Raw genomic sequence first — 19,554 nt, 5'->3', positions numbered from 1 at the left:
TGTGTGTGATAATATGTTATTGGGTGGTACAGCAATCCTACAAGTAGTAAGACATACGTGTACAGTATTCAACATGCTTTCAGACTGTTTGCATTCAAGGCTGATGAAGTCATGATATTGAAGATAGTGAAAACTACTACACATACAACAGTGAAAAAAGGGTGATTTACTGTTTAAATGTGGAATCTAGGCATATGTGGGCTCAGTTCAACCATTCGGTTTTTTTTTGTAAAGAAGCAAATCTTTTCTTACTGATGCATTGCCAGTTTGACATAACATATTTGTGACATGAAGCAGAACCCAAAGTCTATCCTTTTGTATAGGAGAAGTAACGCCAAATGAGTGCTTGGTCTCCATCCGTTTTGTAAATGTTAATGTTTGTCATGGGGTTTATATCAACAAGAACATCTGCGTAGCATGTGAGAAAAGCGCTTTGAAATCTGTTTCGTTTCTCAAACCTCAAAATGGCAAAATTGCAGACTGTATTCTCAAAATTAAGAAAAGCAGTCATTTAAAAAAAAAAATGAGTAGGCTCAAGCAAATCTCTTAAAAAAGATATAAAGTTTAAAACGTGTCAAAGTCAGGACCAAATATTGCTGATTGCGCAGACTGTTCTTGAATAAAGCCAGCTGTGGTTTAAAATCTATTCTTGTTTGCTCATAAAAATGTGCCTTTCAGTGAGATTGGTGCCGTTAAGTCACTAATAAAATCCCAGTTTACGGTCCTGCTAGGCAACCAACACAAGGGGGGGAAAGCAGTTCCATAAAACACAAAACTTATCTTCAGCTTATCTTCAACAAGTCTCTATCTTACGCCTTTAACTTCACTCACTGTCTAACAAAAAAAATCCTTCTTCCATTTACTAAAAAACATCCAACAATCTGTGAAGGAAGTCTCATTAGAGAGAAGAGCTGTGTAGTGTAGACAAGGGTGTAGTTTCTCAGAGCCACAACTGTCTGTGAGTGAAGTGGATGATTATGAGAGAGTCCTGACAAAAGAAGAGGGGGGGAAGGAAAATTAGGGCCGCCAGCATTCTTCTTTTTTAAAGCTGTAACTACAAAAAACTGCTTCTAGAGTGCTGGGCAGGGCTGGATCTTGTTGCTGCTAGCTGGGAGAGGAGAGGGGAGAGAGAGCAGCAGCCAGTCTCTGCCTACATGGTGAAGCAGCGATAACTTGGGACCTTTTCTCATCCTCCTCCTTTCCTTTTTTTCCCCTTCCACCCCGTTTTTGCACACAAGGAAAGGCTCATGTCTTGGACATAAGACATTATGATGAGCTTTGTGCAAACTAGGACTTTGTTATTTCTGGCTATCTTTCTGCTGCAAGACCTGTTGTTTGTGAAATGCCAAGACCTCAGTGGTAAGTTCAACAAGTGTTTGTTTTTACAGTTAATTGTGCAGGGTTTGGCTTGTGGGGGACTGGGGAAATTGCTGCTGTTTGAGATACAGTGTTGGAACTAACTTTAATTCTCTTCATGTTTGGCACATTTGGATTGTTTGATGTTTTTTCCCCCCGGAATAAGATTTATATAATAAGAGTCTGACACTCAGTACATCACATGGCTTTGATTAAGAAGTTGAATCAACGTTTTTTCTTTAAAGTTAAAGAAGTCTTGTTTTCAAGATACAAGCAGAAACAACCTCACTAAGAGCAGTCACATCACTAAGAGCGTTCCAATTATACTGTCAGTTCCTTTGCATTGTCAGATGGCTTGTTCGAGGTTTTTTTTTTAACTCCTGTCAGTGGAGTTGTAGCATGTCTTGTCACTTGGACAACTGTGGATGTGAATTGTGCCTGAGCCTCGGGGATGGAGGCAGCAAATTAGAGCCATTGAGACTAATTGTGCCCCCTTCTGTACCTTCATTTGTAACTGATTGCCGGTGATGTCACCTTTAGGGGTAACACAAACATGTGAAACATGAGGTTTTTTGGGGGGTGAGGTGAGGAGGGGGTCCCCTATAGGGGCTATGCAGTGCTTGTATAGCCTATACTGTACCACACTCTATTGTCAGACTGTAAGCTTCATTAAGTGTTACCCATATCCAGATTTAACCCCCACCCCAACTCTCTCTCTCTCTCTCTCTCTCTCTCTCTCTCTCTCTCTCTCTCTCTCTCTCTCTCTCTCTCTCTCTCTCTCTCTCTCTCTCTCTCTCTCTCTCTCCAGCGCTTTGTTGCTCTGAAACATCTGCCCTGTTCATTTCATCAGCACTCACGTCTTTTGGGGGGGACAGAGCTTGCGTGGTTAATGCAGGGCAGATGTGGGGGTTGTAGTGGTGCTGGTGCCTCCGTGTGTATGTGTGTGTGTGGTAAGGTGTTTGGGTCGGGGGTGTGGGGTGTGGGGATGGCGGGATTAGTGGTGGCAGAGGTGAGACCTGTGCGTCCCTCAGATGGATATATTGCGCGAGTGAGCTGAGGAGAAAGCAATCCAGACACACCTGAGCCCCATTATTGTGGCCGAGCAATGTTTTCCTCCCTCCACTCTTTTTTAACGGGGGTGACATCATATTTTCCCCCCTTAAACATGATGTCACCGCCAGGGTTGTCTGAGCCCTTTTTGGCAGTGAAGGGGAAAATCTGGTTTTCTTTGTTACTTATCTTATACCTTTGTGCAGACTGATTCTGAAGCTGACATACAGATCAAAATTCCTGATACAAAAAAACCTTTCATGTTCTTTTAAACAAGTGATACGAGACGAGAGCACATGTGAAAGTCACGCATGTTTCACTTCTGGGAGGCAGGCGTCTAGTCTAATCTAGGACAAACGGAGACACCTTGTGGAAGAGCAGTATACTACAGAGACGGAGCGGTCCACCACTTTTCAGTGCAGGCAGATTTTAACCAGATTCCACCACTTTCTTGTTGCTATTCATTTCATTAATTCCAAAAAGTTTTAAAATAGCCCTTTAAAGATACATGCCTGAGTAATTTCAGGCATTTTATGAGGCTACATTGTGCACCAACTGTATTCTGGTACAGAGTAGGTAGGCCAACTCTCGAAATGAAATGTGAGTAGGTTAAGACATGATTTCGCATATCCCTTGGGATAACAAGTTCTCCTTAACTGCCCTTTGCTGAAATGGGAATTACCATATATGTTCATTTGCGAAGGCATGCTGTGCGGGGGAAACATCCAAGTGAGAGCAGAGAGATCAAGCGCCGCTTGGCATAACAGATTGAAATTGGCTGTGCACGCTTGTTTGCATAGTTCAGCAGGCCTCCCTAGCACATGGTACACAGAGACATTCCATGGAATAGGTGCAGCATGACCCACAGAAGAAGATGCTGGTGGAGGGAGCAGTGCTGCTTTAGCCTATTTGACATAGTGTACGTTGCCCCCCTTCTCTGTGTTCAGCTTATGCAGAGGATGTCGAAACATGTCCAAATTCATGAAGCAGGCTGCAAGAGGTTCTCTTCAAACGTTTGCTGATTTTGAAAAGCCTTGTTGATAGAAAAATTCCAGACACACCCCATCATGGAACATGAACATGCTGCTGCCTCTGACCAAAGGGGCTTTTTTTGCCTGGTCTGTGGCAGATGTATTGCTTAAACAATAGCTTCCCGACTGAAGAGCTATCTTTGAGAGGTTGATTGCATGCGAGTGTTGTATGTGGAGTCTTTAATGTTTCTTTAATCTTGTCATTTGCGAAAGACTTCAAAAAAGCATCCTTGTAGGACTTTTAAGTAACCCTAAAGAAGGCCCTAAATTAACCCAACTAGCCCAAACAATCCGTTGCAGATCCTCAGTGGAGCTCCCATTTGGAGGAAAACACATGTTTTCCAGTGGTCTTTCTTTGAAAGGTTTTCCCCAAGTCTCTATTCAAACGCATGAAGTCAATGCTTTGCAAAGCCAACATTTCGGCTGGGTGTCTCTCTTTCCAAACATGGCGCCTGAAAATTGAGTATGGTTGCTCGTTGATGTCAGTGAATAATGGAAAACAGCTGGAAACGCTGGAACACTACTGTAATACGTATGTGAAGAAAGGACACGTGTATCGTCTGCCAAAAGAGTGGTTTTAGGGTCTTTGCTGTGGAAAAGAAGTCTGTCTCACTTGTGTAATTGGGGTGGCTTGTGGTGAAATCAGGTTAAGACGTTGCACAATTTGTTTCATTGAGGTGGAGAGTCCTAAAACTAATGGATGGACAGTTGGAGTCAGGCATGGCTTGTTCACGTGCTGCATGGGTCACATGCAGAGCAGAGCAGTGATTCTCAATGTGTGGGCCGGGGCCCACATGTGGGCCGCGAAGGTTTTCCAAGTGGGCCCTGAAATCATTTTCTAAAAAAATTGAAATAATATTTATTGCTGAGTTGCTGTTGTCTATTTGTTTGAGTTGTATTGTTTATGCGGCCAGAGATGGGCCCTGAGCATTTGTGAAAATTTCAAGTGGGCCCCAAGTTGGCAAAGGTTGGGAACCCATGGGTTAGAGACAAATGCCTCTTTTCCAATGGGGGTTTTCCGGTAGACCTACAGCTAGACAAAGCGTGACTCGGCCTCCACTTTTCGCTTTTCAATTGAGCTATGTCATGCCTATTTGAAAAGCGAGAAGTGGCTACCGAGTCGCGCTTTGTCGAGCTTTAGGCCTACCAGAAAACCCCCAGTGGAAAAGAGGCATTGGTGCTCTGGGCGAATAACCTTGTGAAAGGGAGTTCATGTTCAACATTGTGTGGCAGTGGCAGAGGGAATCCGTGGCCGTGCCTGTTTGAGACGAGTGCGTGTGAATGGAACCTCCCACCAGGTTCACGTCCCCCGCAATCCTGGAGCAGTTGTAAAACATCCCCACAGATGGCACCTTTAACTTCAAAGACGCCAAGCACTTAACGCCGTGCTCTCTTTAGCTCGCTAAATGCTTTTATGGACAAGACAATGCAGAAGATGCTCTGATCTTTTTTTGTCGTTCTCTGTCCTCAGTGGGACTGTGGATATTTAGATGCATAGTTATATTAGGTTTGTATGCTTTTTGTCATGGGACTGAGAAATTAATTGGAACAATTACTAATCTGGCTGAAACCAATGAGCATCCGTGAACAAATACATTTCCAACAAATCTGCGACCATCCAAGCACGCATGTGGACCTCGGCCAAGCCTGAAAGTCATAGCTTTGATGGAAAACATGTGGTGCATTTTTCTGCCATGAGTTGATTACACGCCTCCCTGCTTCCCATGTTTAAAAAAGAAAAGAAAAAGAAAAAAAAAAGTCAGCGACAAACCAAGCTTCACCTATAGCCAGTGCAGCCATATCAGTAGTCCGACACCATCCTCCATGGAGATGGACCCCGGTGCCTGTACGGGGCAGACATTGCAGTTGATGAGCCTTTAATAATGCTTGTGGTCGTGGGACAGCTCCATGGGAACTACCAATAAAGTAAATTACGGCAGTCAGCAAACGCTGGAGCGGCGTGATGGCTTCCAGATGTGGAAATGGTTGCTTTTGGCAGTATTGTGTAAAATATTAGAACAAATCTTGGCGGCGGCGGCGCGGCAGCCATGGAGGAAGTCGTATGGCTGATGTAAGACATAACGTGTCAGTGTGCAGCGATTTGGGCCTTAGAGGACACGGAACATGTGGACACGTGACGTGGGTACTGTATGTGGCCCACGGAAACACTAGCTGGCTCTCTCCCTCTGTCTCTTCTCACTTTCTACATTTCTCTCTCTCTCTCTCTCTCTCTCTCTCTCTCTCTCTCTCTCTCTCTCTCTCTCTCTCTCTCTATATATATATATATATATATATTTTTTTTTTTTTAATTATTTTTTTTTTTTTCTACATTACTCACTCTCTCTCTCTCTCTCTTTCTCTCTTCTGTGGTATGACTGTCTCTGTCCCTCTGCCTGGAAATCTGTTTCTTTTACTCTAACTTTATTTCTGTCTCTCTGTCTTGCTCTCTCTCTGCCTCTTTTCTCTCCCCCTCTCTCACTACAACATGTCTGCATCTCGATTTTCTTCTCTCCTTCTCTCTTTCTTTCCCTCTCCATGTCTCCCTGTCTTTCGCGCATCCCTCCTCTTCCCCTCTCTTTGGCTCTCACCTTTCTAATTTGTGTAGTCATGAGTAACACAAATAAATAAATACAAACAAATTATTACACTAAAGGAGCAAATTAGCCTTCTCGTCTGTCAAGGGCAAGTGCGTCAGACACTCTTCTCTCTCCTCTCAACGTGAGCAGCAGTAGGCTAATCCTAACACATCCTGAAGCGAGTGTGAGTGTGAGTGTGTGGTTGGGGAGGTGAAGAGGTTGGAAAAACCTAAAAACATGAGTGGGCCGGGAGGGAGCGCGGGCCGGGAGGCGCAGTGCATAGTCATTGCACAGGTGGGCATCCCTACCCCCACCCCCACCTCCTCCTCCTCCTCCTCCTCCTCCTCCTCCTCCACCTCTACCACCTCCTCCACCACCCAGTACCAGTACCATGCGGCGTCCTGCTGCGTGCTGTGTTGAAGTCACACAAGTTTACACAGCTGGTTTGAGTTTCGGCCTCCGCTCGGCTGGGCTGGGCTCGGCGTGCAGGCAGGGCAGGCGGGATCAGGACCCAAGAGTGCCTTATTTGTGGTTGGCTGTTTACACACTGTAGCGTTTCCCGCTGCCATATTTCACTTCGACCACAATAATGGGCATTTGGTGGGGTGGAATGGTTGCTTGCATTCTCTCGAGTAAGCGTTCACATCTCCCCCCCCACCCCACCCATTCACTAGTGCGGACCATCAATCAAGTTGGTAAATTGGTGGCAGCGTATGTGGGGAAAAGGTGGGCTAGGTGATTTATTATGTATTTTTTATTATGTATGTGTTTGTTTGTTTAAAAGCAGTTAGGCTTAGGCGGATTTGTACACGTCCATTTTTTAAAGAGGTCTCCCTCTCCCTCCCTTACTTGGAGACTCTGTTTTGGCCGAATGAGGCAGAGGACTGAGATCCAAGGATAGCATCAGCAGCATGGACTGCATTTCATGCTTGTCACAAAAAAATGGGAAAAGACAAATTCTGTTCTTGATTAGAGCGTTCAGCTGTGAGCTGAATGGCACTGCATTGCATTGGGATGGCTGACAGCCACTGCAAAGGGATTAACATCCATTACATGATGTGATTCCCTTTAAATACTACAATTTAACCAATCATGGAGAAACCCCAATCTCTGGTTATTAAGGCACCATTTGAAGAAGCAACATTCAACTAAGAATGTTTTTTTTTACCATAGAGTGGAAACTTGTCCTACGTTCCACCATAAACAGAACAAGTAAAACAAAACGTTTGAACATTCAAGTCACTATCACAATACGTGCTCAACATCCCAGTCCAATATCTCTGAACTTTATTGCTTCCTTGCTGGGAAGGGATTGTAAATATGTTGGCTAGTGCTCATGGTCTATCATTCTTCTTTTGGACCACTGCAGCTACTGCTATAAAGAAAAAAGGCAATCTTATTACAGATGCCTTGTCTTGTACTCAAAGGTACTTTTGATCAATGGCCATGACCATGAATTTTCTCTGGAGGCACATGTATTATACCCCATTGGCTAACTATTCTCAATGCTGAAAGCATACACTTTCGAGCAGCTTTTGGTCAGGTTGTGTTGATCTTGGATATGAAATGAAATGATTAGCCTGCGGAAGATGATTTAACGCGAACATTCCCAAACGCTTTTGATATCTGCCAATATCTAATGAAGCGCAGTCCTCTGGTGTCCAAGGCAATTACGTCTGTTATCAAAATGGAGCGTGCGAAGTGAACCTTTGCCTGAATAGCCGTGTATAACCCAAATAGATTTTTTCTTTTTGAAAGGCCAAGTGCATGTTCTTGCTTGAGTCTCGTGGAAAACATGGCAGCCACATGTTTTTTTTTTAAAAGTAATGTTAAAACAGAGAATGTTCAATGTGAATCGGATAGCCTTTCTATCTATTATTGATTTCTGCATCACATTAAATTGGTTACCTCACACTGCTTTCATATTACTCTGAAAGCCATGATGAGAAACCACATCACTCTCTCTGAGGGGACAGAATTTCACCAAAGCCATGTGTGTAGTCAGGACTGTGGAAAAATGGAGAACATGGGGAATATTAAAACCCCCTTTCCCCTCAGAGGAATGATTGAGACCCATATTCACGTGTGGTGTTGTCTCATAACCTCTTAGTGCCCCCGCAGTGTTTGGGTTGAACCCTTGCACCGTCTCCCTGCAAAATCCTGTAACATGTACAACTCTATGTGCCCATAACATGACCTGTAGGCTATGCGAGGCATGTAGACTGTGTTGACATTCTGCAGCACAGTCAGAAAATGTTATCTCCCCTGTACATTAACAACACACATGGGATATCCCTATGGGCGTATGTATTTATTGGGGTTCACTGTAGATAACAATTTCTGTCTGCCTCAATGTATTTTTTTTCCCCTTGTATAAATTCTTAACGAAAGTATAATATTATGATATGATTTTAGATATGTCACTGAGGACTTTCAAATGTACCTAATACTCAGTCTACACAGTTTGCCAAAGTTAGTTTGCTTGTACTGCAATGCCCATCTCAGTTTTTTTGTCATGGGAAATGACACTATTCTCTCTAACTAGGGTGCTGAGAAAAAAAACCCTGACTAAGATAGCAAAGAAAAATGGTTTAAAGTGAAATGGTTTTTTTTTCTGTCCGGCAAGAACTGGATAAGAAAGTAGGCCACTGAGTGTCAGCCCAGCCTAGCCTGGCCCTTGCAGCGCTGAAGGAGTGGACTTGTTGTTTTGAATCACACACACACACACGCCCACCCACTGGTGTCCAGCGCCAGCATCGGGCCAAATTAATGTGCAAGGATGCTGCCATGCCAGTCATGAGTCATGAGGCTGCATGGATTTAATAAAGTCAAAGACTTCAGTCCAAAATTTGCATGGGAGGAATCCCTCTGATTCTGTTCTCCCATCTGATCTGGCAAAAAAATCACATGGGATTGAGCAATTTTTCTATTTTCAAAATGTTTTTGTGTTCAAATTGATTTTTAGTGTTCCCTCATGCTTGTCTTTTGTCAGTGGGTTTGATTTCCCTCTCAGCTATGCAGTCAGTGACACAGCTCTCTAGCATGTATATACTAGACTATAAACCCCAAAAGCATGCACTCAGACACACATATGCGCTCCCTCACAGACATCACTATCTGTGACACAGGATGTCTCGTCGTCACACAGGAATTTCCTCTGGACAAGGCAATGTTTGATTCCAAACTTTTACGAATGTCAAAGTCAACTGCTCGCTTAGTCCCCTCATACCAGTGTGGGAGACTAAACAAACGGCTGCAGTGCAGGAAAGGTACATTTACACATCTGTAGGACAGACAGACATTTCTGTTTGATCGTTGAGGCAGCACATACTGCAAACGATCAAGGGGGATTTCCATGCAATATATATGCCAATAGCTTCCTTTAATTTATTGTTTTCTTTCTGAGCCAGCATTTCTATTCAAAGACATAAACTGACATTGAATACAGAAATAGGCCTACATAGTAACAAAATGACATTCTGAAGACCATCTGAATCTTTGTAGCTGAAAGAAACCTTATGCATTAGTCACACACTGGTGGCATCAATTCCCAGCGGGGCATTTCTTTCCATTTCTCACTCATGCAACTATTTTCTATTGGCTGTGGGATATTTTTTATTTATCTTACGAGCCTATTTGCCTCCTAAACTATGTGTTGTGCTCAACCCGTGGTTGCACTCGCAGGCTGCAGTGGTGAGACTAACACATACTAATTCAGTAAATCCGGGAAAGGCTTAATGCATCAAGATCGAGCCAGGCCAGCTGCAGTCGACTGTTTGTAAAAGAATGTGATGGGTCTTTAGAGGACGATGGCCTCTCCTTGCAAATGGCCTGGCCAGTGCAAAGTAAAAATCATTCAGAGAACATCTCAGTCTCTTTTTCACAGTCAAGGCCCTTTTTACGATGAGCAGATAAGGTTTTGACGCGTTAGTGTAGGCTTTGACAGGGTGTGAAACTGATTTCTTTATCTTCATGTTAATCTGTTTGGTTTGTTTTGATCCTGTGCAGTTATGGGGCCCTGATAAAACATGAGTAGTTAAGATAAGCCAAATTGCTTGTTGTTGCTTGTTCACTATTTTGTCAGTGGTTTCTGTGTATACATGTGCTGCCAATTGATAAGAGAGATAGCTGAAGTGCAAGAGGGTTTTGTTGTTACTGGTATACAGTACATGTACCACACATGAGGGATGTAGTGGTGGTCACTGTGTTGCATTGTGTTTCATTTTCATTTAGAAAGCAGTTCTATTCTCATAGTATCATCGACCCCACCCTCTTCCCATTGCTAACAGTTATTGACCCGTTGTTAATGTCAATTCCCAACTTTCACTTGGAGGGAGTGGTAGAACTGTCTTTTTTCTGCTAAGAATGCATGAAATTGTGCCGCTAGATTACCTAGTTTTGTTTTTGAGATAATCACCTACTGTACATTGCAAACTGACTTGAATTTGGATTTGGAAAATGTTTAATTTCAATGTCTGAAATCAATGATAATGAACGGCAATGATAATGTCGTTCTGTTCATGCTCTCAATTATACATACATCAGATGAAAGGGATTTTTTAGCAACTCCACTCAACAAACCTCCTTCATGCAACCACTGTTTTTGTTTAAAAGATAATTTAAGCGCTAATAAACTTCAAGGGGTTCACCAGGTACCAAAGTGATAAATTATGCAGTTTTTCCTAGAGGCTGTCTGTGAAGGGGTCGTGAGGGGGGTGATGTCACTACATGACCTGGGGCAGGGTTGTAAGGCTATTTGGCTTGTCACGCTGACAGTAGAGAGAGAGAGAGAGAGAGAGAGAGAGAGAGAGAGAGAGAGAGAGAGAGAGAGAGAGAGAGAGAGAGAGAGAGAGAGAGAGAGAGAGAGAGGCCCCACTAAGAGGCCCCATTTTCCCCACGCTCCTCAATCACACAGTGCTTAGACAGTGCTCTGCCCCCAAATCCCCCTCACAAATAAGGAGAGCAGGTATATCCTCCTGTCAGAACAGCTTGGGGATCATCATCAACTACTGCAGTAGGGGCACTACACAACAAACCTTGCAGTGTTAATGCAACGATTAGTCTAACACTCATTCACAACACTAGTGACAGTTCACCATAATACTCTTCTATGAAGTGTAATGGCTCCCAACTTAAAGTATTGAAATAACACTGCAAAATGTGTACTTTCTAGTGCTACTACACTACCCCCCCCCACCCCACCCCCCAACACACACAGGTACTATACAGTACTGTAAATCCTGCTCTCTGTCAGCATCGCTTGGGGATTGACGGAGCCTCTCGGTACAGATGGAGCTTTGATGGGCCTCTTCACTCACCATAGAAGACACTCAACTACGTCATAAAAAATACTGCTATGCATTGCAGAGAATCTAACAGATAAAGACTTGGCCATATTACAGTGTTGGTGACAGTAAGGTTATGCCATAAGCTCTGCGCAAAGGGTTAAATAATTCCAGCGGTGGCACTTAGAAGCGGCGGAAGTGGTGGCTGGTGGTCCACCGTGTAGTGTGGGCATCTTGTGGAGATGTGTTTAGGGAAATTACAGGTCTGTGGAGCCACAGGTTTCACAGAGGTTTTCATATTCCCAGACCTGAGGTCAGTGGTGGTGGTGCGTTGGCTTGCTGGACCACTGCATATGCTTGTTGCAGCTACTTCTAAGTGCATGTGTTTGGTCACTAGTCTGGTTTGATGGCTTGTTGGAGTATTGCGTACTACTTGCACTCAAATACATTTTAGAGTGTTAAATTGTTGCACAATGTACTAGTGTAGCCAGGTTTGGTGGCTTCCTTGACAATTGCTTATAACCTGGTTTGGTGTTGTGTTGTACCAATGCATACTTATCCACTGATTTACTTCAGGTAAGCCTGGGCTTACTGTACTTCAAAAGAGTAAGAGTCTGCACATCCCACCAAATTGAGGCCAGGTGTCGCACAAAGTTGTATCTGACAATAGAAAAAGTAGAAGTCTGCACACTGTAGCTCCGTTTTGAAGCCTGATGAAGACCCTGTTGGGTCAAAATGTTGAATGACGCGCAGCGCGCTAAGCCCCCCACATTTGGGCTTGCATGCCCAAGGGGACCCCGGTTCGAGTCCGGCTGGGGTAATTTCCAGATCCCACCCCATCTCTCTGTCCCACTCACTTCCTGTCACCATCTCAGACTGTCCTATCAAATAAAGGCAAAAAGTTGAATGACTTGAATAAACCTTCAAAGCCTGGTTTTACTCCTAGGGCAGCAGATGTAGGGGGGGTGGGGGTCGGAGAAGGGAGTCAGTTGCCCCGGTCCAGGGAGAGAGTGGACACAGAATTGGGACCCTGTTACTTTGTATGCTGGGTGGGGGGCCCTTTCAGGTGACTTATTTTCTGGGCCCAGCCAAAGCTGTTAGCAGCCCTTCTTACTCCTCAGGGCACTGGGTTAGTACTTGCTGTGCTTGAGCCTGCTAGATCTCACACATTGTATGTGAGTTTGATGGCTCAGTTGCCATTTAAGCCTTATTATTAGGTAAATGGGAGGTGATAAAAGTTAATGGCAATCATTCCTCGAAGAGAAAGCAGATTAGGGTTAGGGTTAGGGTTAGGGTTAGGGGTTAGGGTTAGGGTTAGGGTTAGGGTTAGGGTTAGGGTTAGCAGATTAGAAGCTGATAGGCAGAGACTTCACAGAAGAAAGAGGGCTGAATGCGAGGTATTGAGTGTTTTCAATCAATACTCTGAGTCATACTTAAAGGTATTTTTTTCTATATTAAACTTGATGCAGAATAAAGTGTGCAACCCTGAAGTATTTTTTCAACAAACTGTGAAGTTGTATGGTTTTTGTCACTTCGATCTAAGAGGGTTTTCATCCCATTATACTTCAAAGCATATTTTTGCGGTGTATGGTTGATACCGAGTTTTTCACCATGTTTTTGTTAGGAGGAAATGTGCTCGAACTCTAAAATGATTCCAAATGCCTTAAATCCTGGTCAGTTCTGGAATTAATAACTTCAGATGGCGTTGCAGCGCATTGTGTTCTGTCTTCAGAGACCTAGGATGGTAGTAGATCAAACAGCTACTTCAGAATAGAACCCTCCCATCGCCATTCCCAATGTCTTACCCCCCCAGTGAAGCAGAATAACATCATGCAAGCTGCATGCAAAAAACAGTCGTAGAACCCCCCCCCCCCCCCCCCCCCCCCCCCCCCCCCCCCAAAACGTGCTTTGTTGAAAAAGCTTGTTGAAGCCTCGCTGCATATGAAGTATAGGGGAAAATGGAGCCGTATGCGGAAAGCAGTTCTCCGAGAGTTCTCCTCGCTGCTGGAGTTTGGGATGTAAATATTTATCTCACAGGCTGTTGTTTCATTATGACGGATCGGGGCGGCGAGTAGTAATGTAAGCCAGTGTCACCGTGACCAGCTGTGACTGTTCCACAAGGCCTGACACCAGTCAAACAACACAGAACAAAAAAAAAGAAGAGAGAGAGAGACGAGGGGAAAATGTCTTTGCTAAATGAACCATCAGCAATGCATATTTTCATGCCTCAGAACTGGAAGAAAGTGGTTCTCCCCTTCCTCCATTGTGGAGTGTGGAGAATGCAATGGGGTAGTTTACATCAGGGGAGAAAGCCGCAAAGCATGAAGACCATTATGGATGTGGCTGACTTGAGCATAAAACATAGTCAGTGGAAGCCTCCAGAAACCAAAAAGGGGTTGAGTGGATTGCAAACGAAATTTGATCAACTAGTTGTTATTCGATTCCAAGACGTGGCTGAAATGCAGTTTGGGTTTCCATAATAATGAATTCACTTTTATTTGACCTGTCACATGATTTGAGTCTTAGGGGGGAACTAATACCCAGCTGTAGCAAATGCATGTTCAAACATTTTAGTGTGGATTGTTTTTGCATGCATACTTTGCTCATGAACAAAGTTGATTCTTAATTGTTTGTGATTTTTTGTTGGACTTGGCCAATGTTTAAGGAATATAACACGAGTGGGAGAAAGGTTATTTGTGGATTTTCTATTGTAGGCTTTGACCACTGGCACAAAGTCAAAAGATGACTGCCATAGTTAATCACACAATGAAGATATCCATGAACATCTTGTACTGTGTCCTAATGTTTTATACAACTGTTTCATTGGCAACTCCAGCTAGTGGGTGCCATCTGGGGTTACTATTCAAGATGTGTTAGCATGTGATGTCTCATTTAGACTTTACCCTGCATTGTGTATTGTGCATGGTTGTGGTTGTTATTTTTGTTCTCGTTGTTGTTGTTGTTTTATTCTCAGAGTTCGGCCTAATGCACAGCTGCTGTTCCGCAGTTTTGGACGTCTTGTTAAAGCCTGCCATAGCTTATAAAATTCACTCCATTTTGTTTTTCACTTCTTATCTGGCTTGTTTATGAATTGCATACAATGGAATGCTTGTGTGAAGTTTTAGCGGTTACGTTGTTTCTTGGGCAGAGCGATTATGAACTGTGAGGAGTTACTCATGGATATAGGGTAGAAAAAACATAATCTAGATGCTTAAACTCTTAAATCTGTTGATTTATACCACCATATCAGCAGATGCGTTTCGGCCCTCAAGCCATCATCAGTTTGACACACCATTTTACAACACACCATTTTCTTTACTTGCACCGAAAGTTAGGCCAACATTTCATCCCACAAGTTGTACACTCCCATCCTTTCTTTCACTCGTGGATATACCATGGGATGTCCTCATCTGAACAGAACTATCTTGTATGGCCAACCGTATCTGTTCTGTAAAAGACATTATTGTTTTGCATCCTTTTTCAAAGATGGTGGTGAGTGGATCGGGTGTTCTGCGTTTGCACATCCGTGTGCTGTTTCAGCTTAGCAGTGGCAAAGGTTTCTCTTTCCCAAACATGGAGTTTCCACAGAGTTTGCCTAAGTGAGAGAGCGTAGGGCCCGATCTGCTGCCAATGCAGGTCCCATGTGGAGGATGAATTATGTGGAAAATGGGGGTGGTGGAGTAGGGTGAGGAGGAGGAGGAGGAAGAGGAGGGGATGAGGGGAAGAGTAGGAGGATGAGGGGGAAGAGGAGGGGGAGAGAGAGGAGGAGGGAGAGGAGGAGGAGGAAGAAGAGGAGGGGAATGGAAATGAGGAGGACTAGGTGGGGGAAGAGGAGGTGGAGGAAGAGGAGGAGGAGGGAGAGTAGGAGGAGGAGAAGTTTGTGTTAAAGCAGAGATGTGACCGATAGCAAGGGCTTCATGCTATGATCGTCCCCCCTCAGTCTCTGTTAGTGTGGAGAGTCCCGTCTCCTCACCGCTCCGCTCTGCTGTGCTCTGCTCTACTTTGCTCTACTTTTCTCTGGCCTTGGCGTGGTCCGTGCAAGTGGACCCAGCTTGAGAGGATATGAAAAACAAATGTTTTGACCCCTGTCCAACTCCCATGTAAGATGCGGTTACAAATCAAACACTCCTTGCTGTCTGTGGTTCCACACGTGAAGACCGGTTATTTCCGCTGCTTTCACACATCTTATTTTTTTCAGTCACGCTGTGGGTTAAAGGAAATTCAAAACTTCAAAATATACTAACGTGGCATATCTCGTCGTCATGTGCTTGCCATTACGATATTCTTTTTCATTCCTTCATTTGTTTGTGTTCTTAGGGTTTTTACAAATACTTTGTGTTTGTGTACATAGTTGATGAAATGAAGTTTGAAGGTTAATTTTGTTTTAAAAAACGGTGGGATTACGTAATCTCGTTTTTGCACAGAATCCTCTGGGAGGCTTTGATCCCCATGTGTTTATGTGCCAAGTGTGTTATAGTGCTGCAAATTACACCCTCCCACTGGCTTTGGGGTTGTAAGCACTGCAATTTATCTTCAGAAAAAAGCAGGGTACAAGCCACGTATGGTTTCAGGGTAACCACAGTGCCAGTCAAGTCGTTGCGATAGGAAGAGTATTGGCATTGAGGTTTACTTGGATGGCCATCAATCAATTTTAACATGACAGCTGAATTTCATTGCTTTTACATATTCATCCTGTTTTGAATGTTTTTTTTTATTTCTTGTGTAGCCAGCATCCCTTTAACTTTGAAAGCATCAAAGACTAAAACATCTTACACACTCACATTTGAGCCAGATGAAAACATCTTACCCACCTACACACCATTACTCATTTACTAGCATTGGCCAACTTTCTGCTTTTCTGGTTAAAGACATTTCAGTAGCATTCAGTGGCACTGTGTGTATGTGTGTGCGTGCGAGCGCGTGCGTGTGCGTGTGTGTGTGTGTGTGTGTGTGTGTGTGTGCATGTGTTTTTGTATGCATGCGTACGTGTGTGAATGCGTATGTGTTTTTGTGTGTGTGTGAGCATGCGTTTGTGTGTACATGTGTGTGTGTGTGTGTGGGTGTGTGCGTTTGTGTGTACATGTGTGTGTGTGTGTGTGTGCGTGCGTGTGTGTGTGTGTTAGTGTGTACTGTACACTGTGTAGTGGACAGTCAGCACGGCAGCGGTTAAGCAGATCAGGGCAGCGGGGCCCTGGAAACAGTGGAAAGTTTGCAGTCTGCCGAGGCCTCCACACCACACCGCAGCTGTGGTCAGAGTCAGACACACACACACACACAGACAGCACAGCGTAGCAGCTCTGCTCCCAGCCCAGATGGACTTAGCCTACATACTTTTGGAGAAGCATTCAGAAGAATGGCGTCTTCATCAGCGAGGAGCCCCATAAGAGACGCCTCGCCTTGCTCGCGCCACCGACAAGACCAGCTCAGACATGTAGTCAGCTACTTATTCATTTAAGTTTCCTGGCTTGACTTCCCTCAGCCAGTCAGGCAGGCAGGCAGGCGAGCAGCCTCTCCTCTTCTATTCATGACAGAGAGAGAGAGAGAGAGAGAGAGAGAGAGAGAGAGAGAGAGAGAGAGAGAGAGAGAGAGAGAGAGAGAGAGAGAGAGAGAGAGAGAGAGAAAGAGAGCGAGAGAGAGCAAAGTAATTGTGGGAAAAGGGGTGACATTCGCGTACAAACCACACCAGAGGAAACAATGTTTCATGCAGCAGCGTGTTTTCCCTCTCCTAGCAAATCATCCAGTCAGTCACTGCCCCCGCTATCAAAGTTCACAAGCATAGCAGTATACACATTTCCTAATAATATTGCAATAATATAGCAGTTTGAAACAGTCTGTTTGGTCAGGAATGGATACAGTTCAGAGCGCTTTCTCAAAATATCTCACAGGAGAAAGGGGAGACTCTCAAGTCAGTGTTTTTCAACTGACTCAAGGGTCAAATGTCACTAATGTACTGTAGCAATGTACACATCTCCTTGGTGGTGTGAAATCGCCTGTTTGTTGGGTGAGAAGCTGAGACAATTCAGAGCATTTTCTCCAAAGGTCTCGCAGGAGAGAGAGAGAAAGAGGAAACCCATCTGGACATGGGAGACAAGGCTGAGACAGTAATCACAGGTTGGCTAGTTGCTTTGAAGTCCATTAGCCCGTGAGAAGAGGACACTGTAAATGAATGAGCTTTGTCATCACTCAACGACTTCCTACACAGTAGACCAGGGCTGAGCTGGGTCAATAAAACAGGCTGGGCATTTTCAGCCAAGACCTGTCCGCCAGGCATTGAGAGAGACCATCAAACCTGTGACACCTATGACAAAATAGCCTTTACAAGCTATTTTGACCACAACAGGCAAGATGTCTATTTAAATCTGACTCGGACAGGTCAGCTGTAGCGGCATGAGGACTGATTCTACTGCATTGAGGGGAGGCCAAGTCCAAAATCATCAACAGTCCAACGGGCAAATGCCCTTTATGCCTTTTGGGCAATCCACCTATGGAGTAGACGATGCATTTGACAGTGTGAGAAGCACAGCTCAGCAACTGGCCTCTGCGTTTGCCGAAAGAAAAAAAACACAGGACCCACGAAAGACCCTTGAACTCCGGCATTTATTAGTGTCTGTCTGACACTAGCTATTTGAAAGTCGAAGGCATACAAACATTTTAAGGGTTGGAGAAAACTAAACTAAAAAAGGTCTCCCTCCAGCAGAACAAGTTTAAAGACGTTTAATCACTGAGGCCTGGCCCACAACACAGACACAATTCTGTCACACAGACACACGTTCTGTTTTCCATTTTCTTCACAGCCTTGTAGGCTAAGCGCTGGACGCGGCCCAGTAGAAAGCCCTGGAGACTGGCTTTAATCTCAAAGTCTGTCTGGCACGGAGAGCAGAGTACCACTCTCATTCGACACTCTCGCCCACCTTCGCCCACTTTTTTTTTTTTTGCGTGTTACTTTTCTTGCCTTTGTTCTTCTCGAAAGACAGTCAGGAGGAGTGTCTTTTTTTACTTAACCAGAGAGCTCATTAACAGCTCATCTAGCAAAGCAAATCTGCTGCACACGAGGAGACAAATCGTCTCTCTAGTGACTCACCGTTTCCATAAGGTCATTTTTCTAACCCCTGCAATCTGGCAACAACTGTAGCACACCCCCCACTCCCTTTAAATACATCACATTATGACTATTTCCACATTAGCCAGGGAAAATCCATAAACTATTCATTTGTCCAAGTTTCCTGCGTTCGGTGGATATCTTTCACCCGTCCTCCCATCCCCTGCCTTGGCAAAGATGTTATTTGTCTCACTTTGTTTTTAGATGTCCATGGGAGGGGGGTAGTGTTTCTGTTGCCCATCAAATGCTATCTTCCGAATCCCCCCCCCTTTTTTTCCAAAGGAAAGTGTGTGTGTGTGTGTGTGTGTGTGTGTGTGTGTGTGTGTGTGTGTGTGTGTGTGTGTGTGTGTGTGTGTGTGTGTGTGTGTGTGTGTGTCTGTGTCTGTGTCTGTGTCTGTGTCTGTGTCTGTGTCTGTGTCAGGGTCTGTGTACAGCACCACTCTACCTTTGTGAGGTTTTGGAGCACACCAACAAGCTGGAGCCCTCATTCCACGTGAGGCCCAAATCCTGGACCCCACATGTTTTGACCCCTTTTGCTGGGGTAGTTTTGTTGTTATTGGTAAAAGTAAAAGTGTAAAACATTGCTTTGGTTTGGACACAGTTTAGCATTCTTCAGCTATTGTTAGGGTTAATTTGAATGGAAGTCAATGGGAGGGCCCCACAGAGATAGTAAGGTGGGACTGTGTGTGTGTGTGTGTGTGTGTGTGTGTGTGTGTGTGTGTGTGTGTGTGTGTGTGTGTGTGTGTGTGTGTGTGTGTGTGTGTGTGTGTGTGTGTGTGTGTGTGTGTGTGTGTGTGTGTGTGTGTGTGTGTGTGTGTGTGTGTGTGTGAGTGCGTGAGTGCGTGCGTGCGTGCGTGCGTGCGTGCGTGCGTGCGTGCGTGCGTGCGTGCGTGTGTGTGGTTAAAGGGGGAAGAGTGAGGATAAGGACGAACATGTAGGCGGTGAGCTCATGTTCATTTGGTTGGGGGTGTAGGTTTAGGGTGAGGGAAAGCGGAAAAATCTGCCTCAGGACTCTACTCTCCTCAAAGGGGTGCACTTTCGCTGTCGTCATCATTTGTGGGCTTTTGTGGGTAAAAAAGTCTGCGGAAAGAACAGAATCTGCACTGAATTAGACGGGAGGGGGGTCCGGGTAAGGGGCTTTGCTTTCGAATGGCTTT

General features: G+C 44.6%; 1 protein-coding gene across 1 annotated transcript in view; it reads left to right on the top strand.

Annotated features, from left to right (window-relative positions):
• Positions 1-894: 894 nt before the first annotated feature.
• col5a2a (collagen, type V, alpha 2a) overlaps positions 895-19,554 on the top strand; it is a 56,134-nt gene continuing 37,474 nt past the window's right edge. Inside the window, exon 1 of the mRNA XM_063213220.1 lies at positions 895-1,359. Coding sequence (XP_063069290.1) covers positions 1,269-1,359 — 91 coding nt within the window. The 5' untranslated portion in view covers positions 895-1,268. The remainder of the gene's footprint in view (positions 1,360-19,554) is intronic.

This window comes from Engraulis encrasicolus, chromosome 13, assembly GCF_034702125.1.
Source record: "Engraulis encrasicolus isolate BLACKSEA-1 chromosome 13, IST_EnEncr_1.0, whole genome shotgun sequence".
In the NCBI taxonomy this organism is placed as follows: domain Eukaryota; kingdom Metazoa; phylum Chordata; class Actinopteri; order Clupeiformes; family Engraulidae; genus Engraulis; species Engraulis encrasicolus.
The sequence above is the reverse complement of the archived record's forward strand: the minus strand, read 5'-3'. Positions and strand labels throughout refer to the sequence as shown.